The 20,364-nt window shown below is 35.7% G+C and overlaps 1 protein-coding gene across 2 annotated transcripts in view; it reads left to right on the top strand.

Moving 5' to 3' along the window:
* Positions 1–20,364, top strand: part of LOC145680415 (glutamate receptor ionotropic, NMDA 2B-like) — an 868,333-nt gene that overhangs the window by 477,178 nt on the left and 370,791 nt on the right. For both annotated transcript variants that reach the window (XM_081750925.1, XM_081750926.1), the window contains exons 5-6: positions 11,464–11,547; positions 19,273–19,456. In XM_081750925.1, coding sequence (XP_081607051.1) covers positions 11,464–11,547; positions 19,273–19,456 — 268 coding nt within the window. The remainder of the gene's footprint in view (positions 1–11,463; positions 11,548–19,272; positions 19,457–20,364) is intronic.

Below are 20,364 nucleotides of genomic sequence, written 5' to 3'. Positions count from 1 at the left end.
CTTATATCTAATTTAATAGGAATATGTAATCCATTTCTTACTTTTGAACATACAAGGTTCAACAAAAATGAGAAAACTTTTATATCGGACTTGTCAAGAAAAATAAAATAAAATAAAATAAATACATGACCGTGTTTATTATATATAAAATTCCCAGTCACGACCCCCTTTTCAGTTTTATTCACAATAGGAAAAGAAGAAGATGAAGAAAGGAAAAGGAAAATAGGATAGGAGGAGAGAAAAAGAGGGAGAGTAAGAAGGTGAGAAAAGAGGGAAACTGTTACTGGACATTTCGAGAAACATGGTAAAGGAAAGTGAATAATTATTAAATTGGATCATTTCCAATAGCTATTGGGTGAGTATTTGGTATTAAGGTGATCAAAGGTAAACACATGTTAACCCATACCCCCAGACCTAGATCCATTTAACTCCAATTATCCCAATCTAGCTCTGAGATAGATGAGAAAGTTTAATTTAACAGTTTATTCAATATTTCCGAAAGTTCTTGACTAGTATCCAGTATTTAAAGTATAAATGATAAAGTTAACGGCATGTTATAACTGACCACAGAGAAGAACAAAAAAAATTAAAGCAACACACATATTTGTCGAAGATTTTGACTTTCGAAGCTCTCCCATGATGATCATTCGTTCAGGCTATTTCCGTCCTTTTTTGCTTTCTTTATAGAGCCAACTTGAGTTAGTATTAACTTTTCAACGACTTTAATTATCAACTACCATGAATTACAGTAAGTCACACATGTATGTCAAAAGAATTGGTGCACTTAATACTAAACCTACATTTCACTTACACTCACATTCATACAGGACAATGTATATTTCAGGTTGGATTTAGCTGAATTAAACTAACCTAACTACATTTCTATAGACATTTATTACATTCCAAGAAAATTTAATTTGACAGCACAGGAGAAATTTCGATACATGAAAAGAAAATAATAATAGTAATAATAATATGCTTTATAGACATGCATAGAAATTTGTTACTTATCAACAATATCGAATAACACCTTTTTTTACAGATACATTAAAAGTTGGACTACGTTACGAAACAAAAAAATCGACAGAACGAAAGACGAAGAAAAGAAAAAAAACAAGGATCAACATTGAACATATTTAAGATTCAGTACGAACTAATACATATCAATGCGAAAGAGGAAAGAGAAAAAAATATAATTGGTTAATCATTAAAAAAACTTTGGTAGCATTTTTATAGTCTCTATCCCAAGAGGGGAAATTTCGACAATTTTATGAATCCTTTTCTCACATCGATAATAACTCCTTTATCAACTCTCTTTATGCACTATGATTGGCGTCCATGAGAGTAGTTAGTCGTTTTTCTTAACTACAGACAAAATAGTTGCTTCACATTATATATATTTTTCATTTCGTCACTTGACGCACTTAGTTTGAAAATTCAACATTTCTTGAGATTTAAGAATATCGAATCCAGTCCCCAAACATTGGGAACATATTTCCATTCTACTATACGATATTTCAATGGAGCTAGTCTCTGGACCTATCCTAGGTCCTGTATTTAAATTACAAAATTATTAATCAAATTCAGTTCAAATTAAGATCACTGAATTTTATTTCTGGTTTATATCGTGGAGTCAAGAGATTCGAGTCACTGAACTGGCGACTGACAAATAGTTATGTTCTAGTCGTAGGGGAAGGATTTGGGGCACACTGTTTCGTAATTCACTGATTTCGTTATAGTTTCACAAAAATAACTTTGGATACGGATTAGGGTTAGTTTTACGTCCTATTACTTGTTCTATTTACATGTAACATTTAACATAGTATTAAAATTTAATAGTTACAAACATTAATAACAAATCCGTAAGGTGTTATTTATTACAAATTACGCGGTAATACTCTACAATCACAACTAGTTGGTCAGTATCGGGTGTCAAAAATCTATGGCAACCTAAAACAACCAGGGTAAATACCGAGCCCTTTACACACATATTCGCTCATATATATATATATATATATATATATATATATATATATATATATATATATATATATATATATATTACTTAATATAATAAATTTTATTCTAATAGCAATCTTAGTATTTCGTCGACACTTAATTTTCTACATAACCTTTTCATATTTAACAAGTATTCACATTTCCTTGGCTCAAAACAAACAAAAAACCCTGACTAACAAAAATTCTTTTTCTTTTAATAAGGTTGCAACATTGAAATGTATATATAAATCCGATAATCGATAAAAATTCAATTTACTAAGATCCGCGTATAGAGAAATGGTTGATATTATTTAATAAGTTGACGCAAGAAGTGGAAATACAACAAATAGAACAGGCACGTAATTTTTCAAACTATGTAAGCATATGTATAAATGTATATACAGAAAAAGAAAAAAATCAACATTATTTCAAATTAGTGGGCCCAAACTACTAATACATACACACCATATAACCAATCAATAGAAAGAAACCAGAAGTCAGTAATCAGTGGGTGTAGTTTGTACGATCAATGAACAATAATCAAGTTTCTGGGAATCTGAAATCGTAGTGTACCCTCTCGTCAGTCCCTCCCATGGTGGGTTGAGTATCGTGGAAATGGTCCTGAGTTGTTCTGAAATACCGGGAAATATCTCCACGAATTGTATCCCTCTATGTCTCAGTTAGTACATACGATCGAAATAGGTGATATGAACATTGTATACTTTCATGAGTTTCAAAACCGGGGGGGAAGGTTAAAAAAATACTCCTTTAGAGAAGGAGTAGAAGGAGGATAGGTAAAAAGAGAGGAGACAGAACACTACAACTACGAAAGATAAGTGGTCGAATTTACGTATACAACATACTATAACCAAATATTTTCTTTTATGCCAAAAGGGGTTCGGCTTACCAAATAAATAGCCGAAAACAAATATCTTAAACAACGAGACGAGTCTGTGCTCTCAATGGGATTTTCGGAAAGACAAAGGCTTTAGGGAAATCCCACCACTCACCGTATCCGGTCAACGCCATTGAAGATCCCGGCCATACCGGAAGGTTAGTGTAGATTCTTAATTTTGGGAATTTCAAAAAAAAATCATCCGACCTCTCAGAAAACTAAGAAATCCAGAATATTAATAAAACTAGAGTAATAGCTAAGATATCCCTAACGAGTAATTTGCCATAAAAATAAAAAAATAAATAAACTGAATTTTGGATCGGTGATTTCAGTGACGAAACATCACCGATGGCTACCCTGCGCAGACATGCCAAGGTCTGGGACGTCGTTAATTTCCATCATCATCTAATTAAACTTAAGAAAAGAAATGGAAATACTTAAGGGGACTAGGGGTCGACGTTCGGGTACGCAATGGACCTAGATATTAATTTAGTAGCGGTTAATTTAATTGGATAGCCCTATCCGATCCATTAGCTATATGAACACTGCACAGTAAATAAGGTAATCAACGAAGAAAAAGATCTCGGAGAGTCAATGAATGTTAAAAGTACAACTGACCAAACCTGTACTTTCCGATGATCCCAGGATTTAGCAGTCATTCTTGTTAATTATCATTTCTGTAAACCTTCAAAAGTAATTCCTACATGATGCTACCCTATCTGATGAAATTCTTAAAAACCGGAGCTGTTAATATGAGATATTTAAATGTGAAGTAACATATAATTCCCAACTACACATTACTATTCAATAGCAAACTCGGTTAAATGAATGCATTGGTGTAGAAGTCAAAACGCGAGAGATTTTCAGTAAACATATTCATATTCTCAATATATAATATACACTGGGCCTACCCATTTAAGTACAGGTGTCTTATCATCTCATTCATATTTTATATCATAATCGTATTATTACTATATCATTACATTTAAACATTATTTACTCATTTCCACGCGAAGTAATATTTTACAGACACCCTATTACATACATTTACACGCAGGCCATACACATATTACATTATGCACTAATAAATCTATAATTATCACAATCCGTCACGCTTAAACTGCTACACGATAACATTCATCGAACCACGGACTCTTTGTTCCGAAACACCAAATTATATTTACTTCGCAGTTTTGAAAAAAAAATCATACGTGCATTCACTGAAAGTTAAATTGTCAATGATTATTTTATTTCTGATTTGCTGATAGAACTAAAGCAACAATGGAATATCTCTACAGCAACGGGAAAAGAGAATTTAATATTGCATTTCGAAACAAACAGTAACATCATGTAGGCTTACTTCTATTAAGAAAATAGGCATTCTTGGTTTCAGTGGATATTTCGGTTTCTAATTGAGGTAGCAAGCTGTAATTTTCAAAACTACGAGATCTCATGCTATTTCATTGAAACGTACACTCATATGAACCGAAAAGCATGTCCACGAGATGTAATTTGAGAATAAGGGGCTAAAATCAAACAACCTAGATTGCTAACTCATGCAATGGCGTAATGTCAACAAACAATTGATTACCGAATACGAACATGATGGCGCTGCAGCAGAGACCTAATTTACTGTTTACTAAAATATACCCTTACACTTATTAATCAGAACTATAATATTTACTCTTGTTTAGTATACTTCCAGTTAGACAAATGGTACTAAATTAACGCATGTTAAACACACTGTCCTCGCAGTAAAATCACGCATTCACACAGAACTACTAACTACATACACCACTATAAGTCCTACACATAAATACTAACTAAACAAGCACCATTCATTATAGGCATGTTAAAGACAAGTACCTTCAAACAAACTTGTCGGTATATAAAGTTGGCTCTATTGAACTTTAGGGGGACAAAATGAGAAGAGTAACCCTAGGTCCAATTGACCTGGACAATTATTTAAAACATGTTTACTAGAGTTTCAAGCCCTGGGGGCACCTTAACAAGGTTTATTGAGGGACCTTTCCCCTGAGAGGGGAAAAGGCCCTAAAACAAACAATAACTAACCCATTCCTCCGCTAGAACTGGTTCAATTCGGAAAATGAATAGGAGCCCTTTTGTTAGATTAAGCTGTCATTTTGATGGTTAGTATCACACTACGAAACCAACGAAGTACATGCAATTACTGAAAAAAAATCACATTCTCAGTATACACTATAGTATATGTACTCAACCAGGTCGTATTTCACCTAATCCCTAACTGTCACTAAAACTGAATTCGCTGTTACTGTCACCAAACCAATTTATAACTACAGAACTGGCCTTCTCGACGATTTCGTACTGAAACTAAACTGACTACAAGTTTGATCGGATGACGAGCAATATGGCGTCTGATGAACTGGTTCCTATTTCTCCTTGGTTTTACCGTTCACTCAACGACAATGTAGGTTTACAGGCTCTTATATAATCATATAGCGTTTATTATAAAATGTAATCTAACTTTTACCTTGTTTTTCACTCGAAATCCAAGCCCTTCCCAGAAAATATGTGGCAGGGAAAAGGCACAAGTTGCACCTACTGAGATGTTTTGGGTAAGAATGATAACATTGCGCCGAAAACGACAGGGATAGGAGGATTCCTCCAATCAGGGCGAAATGTTTCAGCCGCGGAAATTACAAAGCAAATAGAAATTGGTGAAATCCAGATATAACCGGATCTGAGAGTGACTATGGACTAATGAGAGGGGGTGAGGGAAAGTTTAGTTACCTGGCCAAATTCTACATTGGTCTGAAATTAAGAAAATTTATATCCAATGGCGGAACTATATTTCGGTATGACGTCAGAATGGTAAACCTTGTAACTATTCAACTTGTATATGCGAAAATGGGATTTACAATTAATCAAAATATAAATAAATATGTTAATCAGTGAACATATGATTCCTAATGAGACCTTTCGATTCATTACATTCATTTGAAGTAAAGAGGATAAATAAATCGTGTAATTAAACCGAAATCGAATTAAGAAAAAAATTTCACTAGGTACAGGGTGAGAAAACGTATTGCCATTGCTCTCAACTGTAATGGTACATTACACTGTTGTTCTGTATGGTTGCGAAACATGATCGCTTACTCTGAGAGAAGAAGATAGACTGAAAGTATTTGAGAACAAAATTCTGAGACGAATATTCGGACCCAAGAGGAACGGGAATGGAGAATGGCGGAAACTTCGCAACAAGGAACTACATAATTTATACGGTTTATCAATCATTGTTAGGATCAACAGGTCTAGGAGGCTTAGGTGGGTAGATCATGTAGCTAGGATAGAAGGAAGTAGAAACGCTTTCAAAGTCTTGACTGGAAGCCCACTCGGAAAACGAACATTAGGAAGACCTAGGCGCAGATGGGAGGACAACATTAAGACGGATCTCGCAGAGCTAGGAATACAAAGTAGAAACTGGATCCAGTTGGCAAAGGATAGAAGTCAATGGACACCTTTTGTGAATGCGGCATTGAACCTCCAGATTCCATAGGCCATAGTGTTAGTTAGTTAGTTATTGTTCTGACAAACACACACACACATATACACACATACAACAAGAGAAACAATGCTAGATTTAGTGAGAACAAAGAGAGATATAATTATCCTAGGTACAATTACCTTATTGCCTCATAACAAGCAACTATGTACATGGCGATGTTTGGTTGACTTTGAATCACACCAATTTGTTCGGATCAATTGGTCACTAGATTCCGGGTTAAAAATTCCTTTCATACAAAAAATATTTGTATAAAAGGATTTTTTTTACAAACGAATACCATCAATTAATCCAATAATGCACGAGAGGAGATTTACCAGAACCACAATAACCAACGCACGGAACTGCAGTTCAATAAACCACCGGAAATCAATATAAATATGGAAACTACAGTATACAATGCTTGTCTACAAATCTATGTTTATTATCCATTTACGATACACCAATTTTACTCTCAGACGAAAATAATACTAAGGATCTTCGTTCTCATACAAACAATATGTATATACAATATGGAGTAGAAATGATGCAATGACGATTAATATTAAATAACTAAGGAATTTGTTACATTGTACTTTGTAAAAAAAAAAATAGCCTTGTGCTGACGTCTTCAGTAATCTGCCAGTAAAAAGCAATCAATTAATTCGTACTTAATTTATTAGCTTTTCTATCTTTGGTGTGGACTTGGGTTCAACCTTTGGTAAGAGCTTGTATAGTTCAAAACCTGGTTTGGGCTGCAATTCCACGCTCACAGGCCCATAACCTTTGTCTTGGAAAGGGTTATTAAATAATTAAGCATCCCTTATATTCTCAGTTATCTTAACAATTCATACAGAAACATTGTAGAGCTTCATACATCGAAATGAAGCTTGATATAACTTCCAACTTCAAAACAAAACATGAAAGTGAAATGAAATATTTCAGTTTAACGACCCTCTTTCTTTAGGCTAAAGGAGACGATAATTAAATCAAGAGAATGATAATGGAAGAAATGGTGGAATAAGAAAGTGGGAGGAAACGGGAGCAGGCCGGTAGTCAACCCAAAAATATAGGAGGGGGCGATCCAATAATATAATAGTTCATCACCATATTATAGTTCATTTCCAAGGCTACCGTGAAAATTTTAGGGGGACAACAAAAATTTAGGGGGGCCCTCCCCTTATACACCCCGTGGATACCGGCCTGAACGGGAGTATCCTGAGAAAACCCATGGACACAATGTTGTCCACCACTAAATTTCTTGGCAGGGGATCGAACCAGGGGCTCCACGTATCAGAGATTACCACTCTACCACTGAGCCACTGTGCCCCCGAAAACAAAATATGTTTCATAACCCAAAACAGAGAATAATTAAAAATTTCTAAACACGATAAAATTTAATGGCTCACACACAACGGAGCTTCATAATTCAAAACGAAAATCAGATAATCAAACTGATTTTAAAACAGAATTTCAGCGCCGTAATTGAATCATGAAACTTTACCATGCTTTCATTTGAAGTATAAAATTGTATCACGATCTGTTTCGATGTTTCGCTTCGACTTATGGGAGTTATTGTAAATAGATATGTGTTTTATAATTCAAAGCACTACTTGAATAGATTTGTCACAATTGGAAACATGATATTGCAATGGTTTTATAGGTAGAGACTAAATAACGGTCCGGGTTAGTCTTTTCCCCTTCACCAATTTATTATAAAATTGCTAAGTACAATGTCTTTGATTACAAAAAGTAAATAGTGTCTTTCTTCTTATTAACCAGATGAAGGGAGATTGGTGTTTTGCACGGTGCCTTCTTTCAAAGCAGTCTCCAAGGCACCTGCAAGGTTGTTGGTGAGTCTTGAAGGAAAGCCCCTTCAGCCCAAGGCAGCTTCGTGAGGCTTGATTGTAGTGAGGGTCCCTAGTCCAATGCGATCTCGAGTTAAGGAAAGGTGTACCCCTAATCCAATGCGACCTCGGAGCAGGTGTTGGTTAGTAGATCAGTTGGTCGACTGATGCCAGGTCCCTCAGTGGTTGGGCTTTTATTTGTCCCCTTCGGGTCCTTTCGTAAGGTCCGTCTTCTTTCGGCTTCCCTCGGTGTCTTTCGTGTCGGCTTCTTGTCTGCTACACTGTTTACAATCAATAACACGTGTTGTATTGGCATGAGCTTCTGTTATGATGTGGGGATCCTTACACCTCCCACACTGAAAAAAAAAAAATAATCTGCAAGATTATTTTTGAGAAAAATACATAATTGTTATTAATGAAAGTTATTTGAACCACAGCACTGATACATTTGGAGACACTGTATAGACACTATAAAACACTATAAACACTATGATACACAGGAAAATCACTATGAAAAAAACTTGTTGTGACATATATATATATATATATATATATATATATATATATATATATATATATATATATATATATATATATATATATATATATATGTAGTGGTAATAACACTATAGTTCTGTCCCGTCTAAGCAGGATCAAAGCAGTCACTATCATTTCCCTCAGAGTGGGTAGAAGTGTCATCACTGTGATTAATAAATATATATCAGTTCATTAATGGTTGGTCTCTATGATTATGTCACATCCGGTATTTGTAGTCTATATCGGTTAAATCACACTTCAGTACTAGTAGGCGCTGACTGGTTAAGTTTTGTTTTGTAACGGGACTTATGAAAGATGAGGCACAAATTAATTATTATTAGAACTAATGAAAGGAAAATAATTGGTTTTAGAATGTGGAAACTTTTCTTTTAAAAAGAAAAAATAGAGAATTTGAATTTTTGGTCACTCTGTATAATGTTGTCAAGAGCCTGACTTTATGAACATCCTGTATAAGGAGAAAAAATGACGTAATAAGCATTCATGTACTTCGTATTAAAGAAGCGATGTTGGAAACAAGAAAGCATTGTATTTCGACCTTGCAAGGATTAATGACTTTTGAGACTAAAAAAAGGAGAAAAAAATGTTGAGTTTGCAATTTGCTATATGAACGGAAATACTGATATAGCGAAGTTAAATAACAGAATGAGAAACAGCTTATAATTGAAATAAAGAAGTGCGTTTTTTTGCCAGTGCATCTTTTTTTCTTCTGTTATTAGTCAATCTTCTGTTTTCGGTAAGTACTCTGAAACTTGTTATATTCCTCTTCTTGTATTTGTGCCTCTATCTTCCTAATTTTGTGTTCCCTCAGTTTGGTCCACGTAGAATGGCTTCAAGCGGTCCACCGCAATTTCTTGAATTCTGTGCTTGAATTTAGGTGGTAATTCGACTCGATATAAATTTGAATTAAGCTTCTCCACAATTCGAGATGGCCCTTCGTAGTGAATGGTAAAGTGTTCCGGTAAACCAATCTTTCTTGTAGGGTAATATACTAAAACAAGGTCCCCTGGATTATAAGTTGTCTGTCTATGGCGTCTGTAATAAAACTGCTTTTGTCTGTTATATGCCTGTTCCAGGTTATTCTGTACTTTTTTCCTGATGGCTGCTAATTTATCTCTTTCAACTTGTATATGTTGTTTTGATTCGAGTGTACATTCTGTTGGGATCCTAGGTTCATATTCGAATAATAAGAATATTGGCATGAGCTTCTGTCATGATGTAGGGATCCTTACAATATACTTACATTAGAATAATTTGTACAGTTTGATTTTTATGATGAAATTGTGTTTACGACATTATTTTTCATTGTAAAGAAATAATCTGCAAAGTAAATTGTAACGACGTGAGCTTTGATGATGAACACATAAAACTGTGTGTTTTTTTTAATAGTACTCGTAAGTTTAAGATAATAAGCTAAACTAAAATTCTTAGTGTTATAGTTAAAGGCGGAAGAGCTCTTTAGATGGCCAAATGTCTTTCTGTTGAGTGATATTTGATCAGCACATTTCATTCTACCACTGTCATTTCTAATGTCCTAGATCTGACTTCGAAACCTTGTAATTTGAGTAGCACTTTCCTCGCCTTTCTATGATAGATCAACAGCAAACATTGGCCTTCGACTCAAATCGACCTTTAGTCAGTTGATTGTTAAATTGCATGTTAGCGTTCCTTTCAGCACCGAGGCTATATCAAATGTGGATCTATACTTTAACATGAAATCGGGACCACTGTAATACAAGGGTTACCAAAAAGTTCGTGCAATCACCTAGAAGGTAACGAACTAGAATCCCCTTGGACATGCATTTTATAGTTAGGTCCTTTACAGGTTAAAGTGTTCAATCAGAGGACGCTATTTTGACACTAGGGATGATATAATTTCTGAGGTTGAACTGTTGTTTGAAAGTCAAACTGCAAAATTTTTACAAAACGGGCTTACGGAAAGTAAAGATCCGCGTGCAAAATGTGTTGGTAGGCACGGTGATTACGTAGTGAAGGACTAATGCCATCATGATGTTAGAGTTCTCCAGAGTAGATTTCTTCTAGGTGACTGCATGAAATTTTTGATACTTCCTCGTACTTTTAAATTTCAAAGATCTCCCATTGGAAATCAAACCCAGGACCCCGTGCAACAAATACGTGGGAACCGCAAAACCAACGGAGAGGACTGGAATGGAACTCAAATTTAGACCAGAAAATATACTAGAGCTTAAATATTAATCTATTATTCAGAGTAATTGCAAAATTATTATTTAAATTTCGCAAGTTTAAAATAAATAAGTACAGGTTTCCGGTGAATTGACGAGTATTCTTAACACAAGGAAAAAATTACTCGCAAAACCAAAGTTGTCTACACAAATAAAAGTTAATAGACATTTCTGAAGATATGCATAGCATGACTATCTATTCCGAAAAGCTATTCTAACTCTCTGCTTCCTCTGGATACATCATTTACGACGGTCGATTCCCACACTATAATATAGCAAACTATATATACACACACATCTTCCTTCATAGAGGCTTGGTCATAAAACATTTCGTGTTTTAAATCAATATCAGCCTCACAAATAAAATAATAATAAAGCTTTTTAAAGTTCCTTTTGTCTCTTGTAAGGACCGGCTAACAATAAACTCTTGTCTGCTTGCAGGAACCAATTATCTATGGATTGCGACCCAAAGTGTTGTTGGTAGCTCAAAAGAAGCCCCGGAGGAATTCCCCATTGGAATGCTAGGTAAGTGGTAGCGATTCAGGTTTATTTTCTCTTATGACACGTCACATTGAATAGGGCAGCCTTAGCAGTTATGTTCAGTGTATTGATCGCTTAGAGTATTAACGACCAAAATTCAGTATGGTATCAGTAAAACATTAAAATCCTCCCTTTGTCTCAGGGTGGATTTGGAACTTCAGATTCAGGTGAGAGGGTAATGGAAACCGTAAAAACAAACTCAGAGGGGATTACAGAGAGCATATATCAGTAATTTAATTCAGTCGAAGGTAAGCGCCGTGTCGGCTTAACAGAATTCCCGGTCTGCGTTTGGCTTCTATTCATGCTATATGTATAGCACAGAAGGCGGAAGGCATTTATGTTTGATGTCGAGTTAAGTCATTTGAGCTTTCAGGAAATCCATGGCAAACATTAATGTATGTTGGTTTCCGTCTTGACTCTACTCCCCCTTCCACTTTATTCTCACGCCCTGTCTCTCTCTCTACCTCCTATATAACATACACAGAAATACATGTAACACATATTCATGTTTAGTGAGCTGGACACTTACAGAAAGAATTTATATAGATTTAGGTAGGCCTTAAAGAAGTGTCTACTCTTACGTGTATTTTCTTCTGACTGTCTTGTTCCATTATATTCGTTCTAAATCTAATTGCTTGATTGATTAATTTAATGTCCATTTCAACACCAGGGATACGCAAAACAGTCAGTATTATGTAAAATTGGATACGAAATTCGGATTCGGATTTGAGCCAAGCACTCCCATTAGGAATTGATTTTGGTATCACGTGGAAAAAAATAGCACCCAACTTGGCTACAAAGGGGGCGTTCTAAATCTAATAAGTATGAGTTATATTTCGTTTATCAACTTGCTTACTTTTTCGTAACTTGGAGGTTATTTCGTTAATCTCACAATTTGTCTAGAACAGCGTTTCTCAACTATTTTCCTTTGGGGCACACCAAAATAGTTTAAACTTTCGCCACACCTCTACATGTGATTTCCTAAATGCAAAAAAAGCAAACATATAAAAATACATACAATACATTTTTTATTATGGAATGATCATGAGATACAAATCTCACAAACAAATTAAGTAAGACTCTTGAATACAAACACATTAACATAAAATAAACTTCGCCAGAATATCAGAAGGAAATATTACCATCAGAAATTAAGAAAATATCAAACTTAAAATCTCGCGACATACCAATGTGTCACGACACAGGAGTTGAGAAGCGCTGGTCAAGAAGCATATGCTCTCTTTCTCAAATTAACTTATGTACTAACGAGTGGATTTAGCGCGCGATAAACTAACAATTATCTACGGTTTGGAGTTGAGAACTTCTTAACCACATCATCTTATATCCTGTCCTCAATAGTTGATCATTTTAGGTGCGTGTTTAACCAATCAAAGTAAGGACTAACATTGAAGAAGGAGCATAAACCTATATTAAACGCAAGATTTAGTGACATTAACGCCAAACGTTTTACAGAGGATACTTCTAAACGAGAGAACGAGGGTAATCCCAGAAGTAAGGTCTCAAAAACGCTGAGAAAGCAGAAAATCTGTTTGTTTCTATTTGGTAACACTATTGTGCTTGTTGTTTCCCTCATTCCCAAAGAATTCGTCCCTCTCAAGACAAAAGGACGTATCTCATTTTCTTAACTTTCCCAGGAAGCAAGTTTAAACCTCTTCTCATTTCTTCTATCGTCTTTTGGTAAAATTTAGTTTGATTTCCTTCGTTTCAGGTACCGGTATATAATTTACGAAATCAAATTAAATTTTAACAGAACGCGATAAAATAAATTGTTATAAAAATCTTTAAACTTGTTTCCTTGAGAAGTTGAAAAGAAATTAGATACGCCCCTCTGTCTCAAGAAAGACGAATTCTGCACCCACTTGCTGGAATAATCTTGTCTTGGTAGCTGTTTGTAATGAAGTTCCCGCTTGGTGCGAGCGCTAAGTGCGAAGTTCACGCGCAGTCATTCGGTTTCTCAACGCAAAAGTCGTGAAACCGATTGAAATTCATCACCAATTTACTGAAATGTACGGGGAGTTACGCATGAAAAACGTCCGCAAGTTGTGTAGAGAGTTTGCAGCTGGTCATACTGAAATTCCAGACAAAGAAAAAAGCGGGAAATCTGCGACATTTTGGATGGTGCATCATCACCCAACCATCCTATAGTCAGAACTTGACAGCCAGTGACCACCACCTGTTTCCTAAGTTGAAAGAACGTTTATTCGAAACATGCTTCAGGAACAATGACGAGGTAAAAGATGAGGTAATGCTTCCTGGAACTCATGGTGACGAACTGGTACGACACGGTCATACAAAAACTGCTCCAGCGCCTACAAAAATGCATCTAGAGTTCCTTCGTGTCTATGTGGTTAGCGTACGCGCTTTTGGCGTGGGAGACCCGGGTTCGATTCCCGGTGGGAGCTCATGTGGTTCGGATTCCACGTTAATCAGTAGGTCAATGTCTTATATAGCCTCGCTGCTGAAAGGGACGCTAAACTTAAAAAAAAACAATCGATCAATCAAAAATGCATCTACCGAAATGGTAATTATGTAGAAAAATACAGTAGATAAATATAGAAGCCGATGTACACATAATGTACACATTATTGAAAATAAACGTGCCTTTTTTAATTTTTTATCATTGTTATAACCATTATTACTTCTTTATTGTTGCAGACTGTTGATATATTATTTTTATTATTCTATTGTTCGCTTGTTTCTGTTGCACTAGAGAAGAAACACCTCCTCCAGTTCCTTTCCAGGTGGCAACGTACCAAGAACTGACGAAACGTTGCCACGTTGGACCGCAATGGATATACGTTGGAATAAGAAGGATGCTGAACGAACATCTCCAGAAACGATAGATATGCGTCTGCCTACCTCTCTGATAAAATCAAGGCTTCTAGAACCCCATGCTCCACTGGTCTCGATAGCTATTGGAGCAAATATAAATTTATCGAGGAGATTATTGTATTTCCTTTCCTTTTCTGCCTCTCTACGTCTAGCAACTTCTCCAGCATTCACAACGGTCAACGGCAGGCTTGAATGGGCGAATGTGTCCGAACATGTAAAATCCCATACTAGAGATTTGCCTCTCATCCAAGGTATTAATGTCATGCCATCAGGTCGTTTACCATCGGAACGACAACAGCCTGACGGTTCACGAATCGAAGGAATTCCTGCCGTCGTGAGGGCTCGAAAAATGATGTCATTAACAGATGAATGTCTGGTGTTTCTGCCTATGCTCTTCATGCATTAGAGGCCATGCAGGCCGCGTTGGGTAACTTGATCCCCGCAAGCTGGACAGCGATGTGGCTCACAAACAGCTGAACCTAGTCTTAGGGCTACTGCGATTCGAAAGGTTTCATTAGACATGTGAAGACCTAATTGGGGAGAAGGTAACGCATTTAACCATGCACCAGCATGGGGAGATGACGCAGCAAACCTTTGTATTTCTATAAAAAAAAAAAAAAACTTACTTTTGGAATTACCCTCATAATTAAAAACGAGAGATCACGAAATAGTAATTAAAATAGTGTCTGATGAAGCCAAAATGTTAGTTGGCGAAACTGTAACACGTATGTAGTTTTTAAAGTGAATATATTGTTTTGCTCAGCAAATAGTTTGTTTGTGTTTAAGTAAATACAAAGCAAAGCTTCTACTTATGGAAAATATTACAGTAATTAAAATATTTATTTTTAAAGAGAATAATGTTCATTAAAGCATTGGAACTTTATAAAATGTACATAAAAGTAATACCTGACCAAAGAAAATACTTATATTAGTAACATGTGTTACAGTTTTGGCAGTAATCGGGTGATTTTAAAAAACGTTGTTACGAGAGAATGATGAAATTTATTTGAGTGAAACAAGTTGGAATACAAACTAGACATAAAAGCATTTATTTATTTGTGAATTTAAATCACCGTGCAGAAAGCAATGTTACATAAATAATAATAATAATAATAATAGTAATAATAATAATAATAATAATAATAATAATAATAATAATAATAATAATAATAATAATAATAATAATAATAATAATAATAATAATAATAATAATAAAGCAGTATTGCGCCACAAAATAAAATTGTTACAATGATTTATTTTTCAAAGATCCAGTTTTCTTGTGTGTGTGTGTGTGAATTTCAGAACTGAAACGTCGCATTCGCGAAGAAGTTCTGAGAATTCCTTTAGATATACTGCAAAGCGTAATCAGTGACCTTAGTAAGACGGTTACTGAATGTGTACGGTGGAATGGTGGTCATCTGCAAAATGTCATTTTTAAGCAGTTACGTTCTCGGTGAAACATTACTTTTTTTTTTTTTTTACTTTGTGCCACACTGTTTTCTGTTCGGTGACTTAAACTCACAAATGTCTAAATGATTTCATGTCTAATTTGTATTCCAACTTGTTACATCCAAATAAATTTCATTATTTTCTCGTAATAATGTTTTCTAAAATCACCCGATCCACTGTCGCACCCTGCATAATTGCCTTTATCAGATACATCATTTGGTGTACCTGATAAAGGCCATGACATATTGCCGAAACTGTAATATACATTGATATAATACGAAAATAATCAGTGTACAGTACCATACACTGATATAAAATAAGTCAGTCATTTCCAAGTAGACGTCACAGCTTGTTCCTCAAATTCTCCAGTAAAACCTCTCACACAGAGCTAGGAGAAAGCAGCAAACCTAGTTTTAAAAAAAGGCAGTGTTGACAGGCAAACGAGATGTAGTTGATGGTTTTACATATGCGCTACTCATGAATTCATCGTTAATTGAATACTACCAAGACTGGTTTTAATCCCTTCTACCTACCTCATTTACTTCCCGTTTTTGCTAGACCTCTTCTCTTTCTCTCGCCTCTGATTGTGAGAGCCGGCTTGTATATTATAAATTTACATTCGGGAATTACAAACGACTGGGTCTAAGTGGTTGCATTTGTCAGATTTAGATTATATTTTTTTAAAAAAGAAATTTTCAATCAATAACGTTTTTTACTAAACATATGCGACCATTGAACAAAAGCGATCAAAAATGAATGCGAATAAAAATATAGAGGAAGGGGTAAATTTATTATTTTATTGGTAAATCACATGATCCAATATGTGCAAGGATGAAAAAAGAAATGAATTTTTTGAGTTTTACGTCCCACGGTCATGCCGGCTAAGCTAAAGGAGACGGTAATGATGAGAAATTAATGAAATGGTGGAATGAAGAAAGTAGGAGGAAACGGGAGAACCCCGAGAAAACCCACGCAGACGGTGTTTGTTCACCACAAAGTACACTTGGCGGGAGCAGGGTTTGAACCCGTGACCCCATTTACTCAGAGGCGAATACTCTACCACTGAGCCACCGCGGCCCTATGTGCGAGGATGAGTTACACCTATGGTATTATTTTTACTGCAACATTGTTTCCAGAATGTGTTATTTTATTTTAAAAATGATTTTTTTTGTAATTACGTAAAAATAGCCTTTACAACTGTCAACGCTGCAAAAACAGCATGCAGTTTTTGTACCATCCATTAAATATTGATGCGTACTAAACATCTCCATTAAGAATTACCACAATTAATTCTCTTTTTCGTTCCTCACAATTGATTATAAGCAATTTGCATTTTTTTTTAAAAAAAAGTATATACTTCTGGTTATTTAACCAATTACTAAAGCTCAATGTTACGATTTGTCTCATTGCTTTGATTTTCAAAATATCTCCATAGACAACGCTAGCTTTTGCGACAAAAATCATGTTTCTATCATTTTTACTTCAAAAAATATTCTCGATCAAAGTTTGGGTTGCCTTTCTTTTGGGACACTCTGTAGTACAGTACTAATTTTTTTTAGGATTACTATTTTTTTTATTTTCTCATAAAACAAAACATGAGAATTTGTACTCACTGTAAATCACTTTATTCATCTCATTGAGATATATCGACTGATATGCAGAAGATTGATCGGTTTATGTCCAATCAGTTTGGCAACGCAACTTTTACCTGTGTAGTTATGTCATAACTATGTTTCTAGCTTCCTTATTAGTATGATGTGCTGCTTTGCAGGTAATGTAATGTAGTGGCATGTAGTTGCTTAAGAAATGTCACTAAAACTGAACCGTCATTAAAAAGGGCATATCTTGAACGTTTTTGTGCATTTTTTTAAATTGGTGCACGAGAATAATGAAACAGTGCCGGGTAAATATTAACAATCAGAGTGATCACAACTAAAGCTATCATGACCAGGCGAGCACATATGGGCTCCCTGGAGGCCGCGGTGCTCAGTACTAGCACCGCGGCCATAGTGCATAGGGTCCTTGGTTCGATCACAGCTAGCGCCAAGTGAGCTTTGTGGTGGACAAACACCGTGTGCGTGGGTTTTCTGGGGGTTCTCCTGTTTCCTCCCATCTTTCTTCATTTCACCATTTCATTCATTTCTCATCATCACCATCTCCTTTAGCCTAGCCGGCATAAGCTTGGAACGTAAAACTTTAAGATTTAATTTCCTTTTATTTACAAATTTGTTCTCATGCAGAAACTTTCGCGAATAAAAGGGTTCCGTTCTAGAGAACTAGTAAAAGCATCGTGTGAGGTGCTTCGTGGAATTTGGTTTATGTGGCAGGTCGCAACGCGAGAGCTTCCAATCCCAAGTGACGTGGCCTAGAATTAAATCTGACAGTTTACTGTTAGCCACGCTATTCGTAGCCATTTTAGTCTGCAGTTCTAACATAATGGCTGAGCTCACAACCTTCTCTCACGCCACATTGCTGAACAAAAGAAACACTACCGGAAACTGTACAGAAAACAGTCGGGGAGATAGTCAAAATGGAAGATGATTGTCGGATTAGATTATGCCACATTTACATATCGTATGCGTAATGGTAATATTCGAGAATTACATACCGTGATACTTCTGGCTACCGAGTTTTACCACAAGTGTAGAGAAAGTTTCCATTGTTACTTCTGATTTTCACTCTATTCGTATATGGTTTCGAGGGAGATTGGAAATACATAAGCTAGGCAATAATAATAATAATAATAATAATAATAATAATAATAATAATAATAATAATAATAATAATAATAATAATAATAATAATAATAATGAATGAGAAATAAAGGGTAAATGCTTCCTATTTCCAGGAATCCATCATGAGCCCAATCTATCGGAAAGATATCCTTCGTTTGTATGAAGCAAACAAGAATCACGTACGGATTCATTCTGGCAAAGCTTACACACACAGCCTCCGGTTCTATCATGACATGAAACAGAAGACAGTTAAGAGTGTTATTCCCTTTCCTGATACTTCCATCAAAAAGTCTTTATACTGGCGCAATAGATTCCTGCCCATTTGAATTGTTAAACTTATGACTACTTCATCTCCTTTACTGGTCTATAGAAACCTGCAGGGAGGATTGTATTCGAATTTCTATGTCTGTGCTCCAAGTTAGTTTGTTGTAATGGAAAAAGGAATGTTGGACGATAGTTCATAATATTGGTGTCCTGATAGAATACAACTGTTGTGGCTTATGGTATAAACATACTTTGAAAATCAGTCGGATATAACTCAATCAACCTTCCGTATATCTCATCTTTGGACATTTTTCTTTTATTTCCTTTATATATATGTAAGTTAACAATATTGTATAAACTGCATTACCGTCTGCGTACCTTACTTAGACTCTTTTTCTTTCATAACCAGGAGTTCATTTTGATACTAACACCGACAATTTAACCAATGAGCTCTCGAAAGCAGTACGAGTGTTTGGATATGCCCTTGAAGAGGTTGCAAGAAGAAACCATGTCTACAATATGTCAATGACTCCACAGTTATCGTGTGAAGGGAAAGGACCTACCAGCTGGAAGGACGGGGATCGATTCTACAGGTAAGTCGTAATTTATATCACAAAGTTTATGTAATGTAAAGCGTGAAAAGAATTAACACCAAGGGGAAAAAGATAAATGATCAGAAAAATACCATTTAAGGTTTGAAAGCTCATTTTCAGCACATCAAAACTGAATCTGTTTACGTAATGAATATGGTCAAACAGTGACGTAACGTATCATGGATCACCGGGTCACATAAGTTACGTATTTTATCAGAGTCATCCGGCTCTGGGTGTCTCTTCTCAGATCCGGTTTGACCAGGTGAGAACGAGAGCCGAAACAGAACCAGCGATCCCCATCCTTCCAGTGATCCCCAAACCAGTGATCCAGATAGACCCAGTGACGCGGACAGATCCAGAAGTTCAGGTAGACTCAGTGACCCGGACCTTCTGATGATTCAGATGGGTCCAGTGACACGGTCAAACCCAGTGATTCTGATAGACCCAGTGACCTGGACAGACCTAGTGATCTAGATAGACCAAATGACCCGGTGATTCAGATAGACCCAATGACCCGGACAGACTCGGTGATCCACACAGGTCCAGTGATCCGGACAAACCCAGTGATCGACATAGACCCAGTGACCTGGACAAATCCGGTCACGCAGAAGCATCTAAAACATCAGTTCTACAGAGTTACTGTATAATTTTATAATGGTTAATGATGTCCACTACTCGAGCTCAAACATTTTTGTCTGATCCTAGGTGTGACATTTCTTAATCAAGATACCATATCTGGAATATTTCAAATATAATTTAATGTTTATTCATCTTTCTATGCTGAAACGTAGGAATAGTGAATTTTGAACATAGATTATTTTAAAAATATTTAATAGAACACTTTTTTGGGCTCAATGGCGTCTTGTATATTCTAAACGACAAGTTTTACAGTTTCATTCGTATAAAGT

The sequence above is a fragment of the Thermobia domestica genome, chromosome 3 (assembly GCF_964235325.1).
Source record: "Thermobia domestica chromosome 3, izTheDome1.hap1.1, whole genome shotgun sequence".
In the NCBI taxonomy this organism is placed as follows: Eukaryota; Metazoa; Arthropoda; class Insecta; order Zygentoma; family Lepismatidae; genus Thermobia; species Thermobia domestica.
Note: the sequence above shows the minus strand (reverse complement) of the source record. Positions and strands in the feature narration are given on the sequence as shown.